The 3899-nt window shown below is 20.9% G+C and overlaps 1 protein-coding gene across 1 annotated transcript; it reads right to left on the bottom strand.

The window, feature by feature from the left end:
* Nucleotides 1–3505: 3505 nt before the first annotated feature.
* Nucleotides 3506–3898, bottom strand: SRAE_0000077200 (Carboxylesterase, type B domain-containing protein; the record flags this gene model as incomplete). Its single annotated transcript, XM_024646715.1, has 1 exon — nucleotides 3506–3898. A coding segment is annotated over one exon (393 nt), but the record flags the coding sequence as incomplete, so codon positions are not given.
* Nucleotide 3899: the final 1 nt, after the last annotated feature.

Genomic DNA, 3899 nt, shown 5'->3' with positions numbered 1-3899 from the left:
AAATAAAATTCTCCATGGCATTCATAAAATTTTCTAGCTAAATTAGAATTTAAAATTTTAGTATTATTTAGTGTATTAATCGTATATATGGCAGAAAATTTTTTGATGATAAATCGATTTCTAGCAAAAGCTTTCATGAGAGAAAAACAATTTTAATAACTTCAATTATAATATAAAATTTTTAATTTAAAAATAGTATACTGAACAGAGTAAATTATCATTTATAATGATGGTAAAACCATTCTATTGGCATTTGTTGTTTTATAATTAATATGAATGTTTCTTGGAACTGTTGCAGCAAAATTACTAATATTAAATACAATACGTTTTGATAAACTAACTAGAATTAAGGATTTGTTCATAAACTTGTATAGTAAAATACCTTTAAAATTTTGAACAATTAACATTTTATCTAATGAATTTCAAAGATACCATGAAACACTTTAATCATTATAAGCATTACAATTACAGAATTTTTTTTATTTCGACGTAATTTCTTATAATTAAATCACAATATAGGTATATTTTTACCACTTTTACCTTTATAATTTTCTCTTTTTATAATAAAATTATCATAATTAAAGTATTTAATTTGAATATTTTTTTCTACATTAAAATTATTTATTTTTCTTGTTTTAATTACATTAAAATTAATTATATGTAAAATTATTGATGTTTATTTATTGTTACAACATGTTTCTTGAGAAACTCGAGCAACTCGAGACAAGCATTTTTGCAACATCCTAATTTTATATGCTTAACTTATGTACCTAGGTGAGATATGGCTTGAGGTAAAATTTTAGCCTCATAGCTCTATTATACGCGGCAGTAGAGCATTTTGTATGCAAGTGTATTTTTTTAGTTTTTTAAATGTATCTTATTGATAAGCTTATGAAAATATGACTTTCAATACCTCATTTTTTGCCATTTTTCATAATCTTTTTGACTAGCTACATAGAATCTAAAATTTCTTAATATAAAAAAATTGAATCTTAAAGTTATCAAAATTAAAGACCACCGTTTTCGAAATATCAAAAATGAATTCAGCATTCTTGAACACCCTTAAATACACTTTCACCACATTTGACTTTTCATGGAAAAAAAAGTTTTTTTTATAAAACATTTTTTTAAAAATAACACTTTCATATGCTTAATTTTTATAAATAAAAAATTTTAGCATCGTAATATTGCTTTTTTTAAATTATTTATAAAGTTTATTTTTGAAAAATAATGTTTTACACAATTTCGACTACAATAATAATCCTTTAGTTACAATGTTTAAATATCATGAACAAGCAAAATTATATTTTGTATTTTTTGATTAAAATATAAATTATTTTTATTTTTTTTACTTTTTTTAGCTTTATCTTAATTGTTATTATAAATAAATTGTTGATAAATTTATAAAACTTATTAGAAAAGCATTTTAAATCATTTAATATTTTATTAAAAATTTATATCAAGTAATTTAAAAAATATAATTGTTAGTAATATTTTGTTTCTTTAACTGTTACGATGCACATTGATAATTTTTTTTAGAAAAAAGAAAAATATGTAATAAAAAAATTTTTTTTTTGATAAAATAATTTAAATATTAAATTATTTTAACCAGTTTACTTTAAACTTGGTAATAAAACTAAATGTTCAGCAATTTTGTAAAAAAAATGTAAAATAAATATTCTAGATAATTTTTTAAATTATTAAATGTTTCAATTATGCGCTATAAAATAAAAATATCAAATGATGTTTTTTTATAAATATCAAATAAAAGCTTATTTTATTAGAAAATATTTATTTTTGTTAAGTAATCTGTCAATTTTATCCAAGATAAAAGTGTGAATTTAAAAAAATTTATATAAAAAATTGATATTTTTTTAAAAGTGTATAAAAATAAAAAAAAACCTAATTTTAAAATATAATTGCTTGTTGTTAAAAATTTACTTTAAATTTTTTATATAATTTTTTCTATCAAAATGGAATGTTATTTTAATGCTCAACACTTATTATCATTTGAAAATGCTTCGAGACAATTATGTGATTTAATAGTTTGAATTGATTATCAAAAAAGAAATTATAAATTGCATAGGTAATATATTTTTTAACATATAGATTATTTTGTTAGTTTCCAAAATAATGAAACAATTGCAAAAAAATAATATATTTTTCGGAGCACAAAATAAATAAACTTGTTAATGCAAAGTGTTGAAGAAAATTTTAACATTGATTAGAGCAAAGAAATTCCTGATAACTTAAAAAATGATGTTTTGGCACCAACTGATTTTTTAAGCTTATTAAAATATAGAAGATTCTAGATATATTACCACATTATTTATATTAAAAAATTTTAGATTCTATGTAGCTAGTCAAAAAGATTATGAAAAATGGCAAAAAATGGGCTATTAAAAGTCATATTTTCATAAGCATATCAATAAGATACATTTAAAAAATTAAAAAAATACACTTGCAAACAAAGTGCTTTACTGCCGCGTACAATAGAGCTATGAGATTAAAATTTTACCTCAGGTTATATCTCACCTAAGTACATAAGTTAAGCATATAAAATTAGAATGTTGCAAAAATGCTTGTCTCGAGTTGCTCGAGTTTCTCAAGAAACGTGTTTTAAAAAAAAAATATGTTCATATAAGCTTGTACAAACTTGCACAAATTTAGATGAGATAATTCAACTTAAACAATCGTTCTTTCATTTGAAGTACTTATAATTTTTTGAAAAAAATATAAAACATAAATTATTTATTTTTAAAGAAAAATATTAAAAAAAATGTTCATTTGAGATTATTCAAACTCAAAAAATTTCGTGCATGTTTACGTTCAGGTGAAATTACATTATAAAAATTTAATATATCTGTAAATTTAATCCTTAATTTATCTAAAAAAATTATTATAAGTAATTTTTTTTGCAAAAGTAATAAAAGCTTATTAAACATAATTTTTGCATATTTTTTAAATGAATATAATATTTCAAAGTTTGAATTATGTACTTCAATGGAAATTGCTTAAAATCTAAGTAGCGATAGCTTTAGACTCCATAATAAGTTCTGACTGGTAGGTTAAAAATTCTGATTATCAAAAATAGTATAAGCAGATATTTATTGAAAATTAATCTAAAGTGTAAACCAAAAATGGTCTCTACAACTTTGTTTTTTTTCATTCGTATTTAGATAAATACAAATCTATATATAGATTGGATAGCCGTCTCAGCTTCTATGACTTCAGAAAGTCTCCTACATGTTGCACTAGGATGATATAAATAAAGTTATAGAAAAAAATAAATAAATAAAAAGTAAACAAGAATTTTAAACAAGGAAAAAGAAATTTTAAAATATATTTTTATTAGAAAATTTTTTTTTAAATAAGATTAATTAGCATTATAAATAAGAAATAAAAATTATTAAATTAATATTATTAAAATTATTATTAATTAAAGAATATTAAAATGCAGAATATGTACTTCTTATAAATTAATCTTGAAAATAATTTTCAGTACTTACTCTGGTAAATTTGGTGGTGTTGTAGTAATGCTATTTAAGCTCTTTCTCCTTTTAACAGATTCTTCATAAAGTTTATAAAATTCAGTACATGTAGGTGGTGTAACATCTGTATATTTTTTTTCTTCACCTTCCCCTAATTTTCCATATAATACAAAAGCTTTATGATTAGTAGTATCTATTTTATTCCAACCATCTGTTGTTTTACCTTCTTTTGTAAAATTACCTATAGCCCACATTACCATTTCTGAATAATCTTTTTCATCTTGTAAAATTTGTCTGTCATATTTTTCAGGATGTCTAAATGGAATACCAAATATATCATTTAAATCATCTCCATGCATTGCACCTGTCCATTCTGGCCAGAGATTAATTGGTGAACGTCTATTATAT

This window comes from Strongyloides ratti, scaffold srae_scaffold0000038 (genome assembly GCF_001040885.1).
Source record: "Strongyloides ratti genome assembly S_ratti_ED321, scaffold srae_scaffold0000038".
NCBI classification, from domain to species: Eukaryota; Metazoa; Nematoda; class Chromadorea; order Rhabditida; family Strongyloididae; genus Strongyloides; species Strongyloides ratti.
Note: the sequence above shows the minus strand (reverse complement) of the source record. Positions and strands in the feature narration are given on the sequence as shown.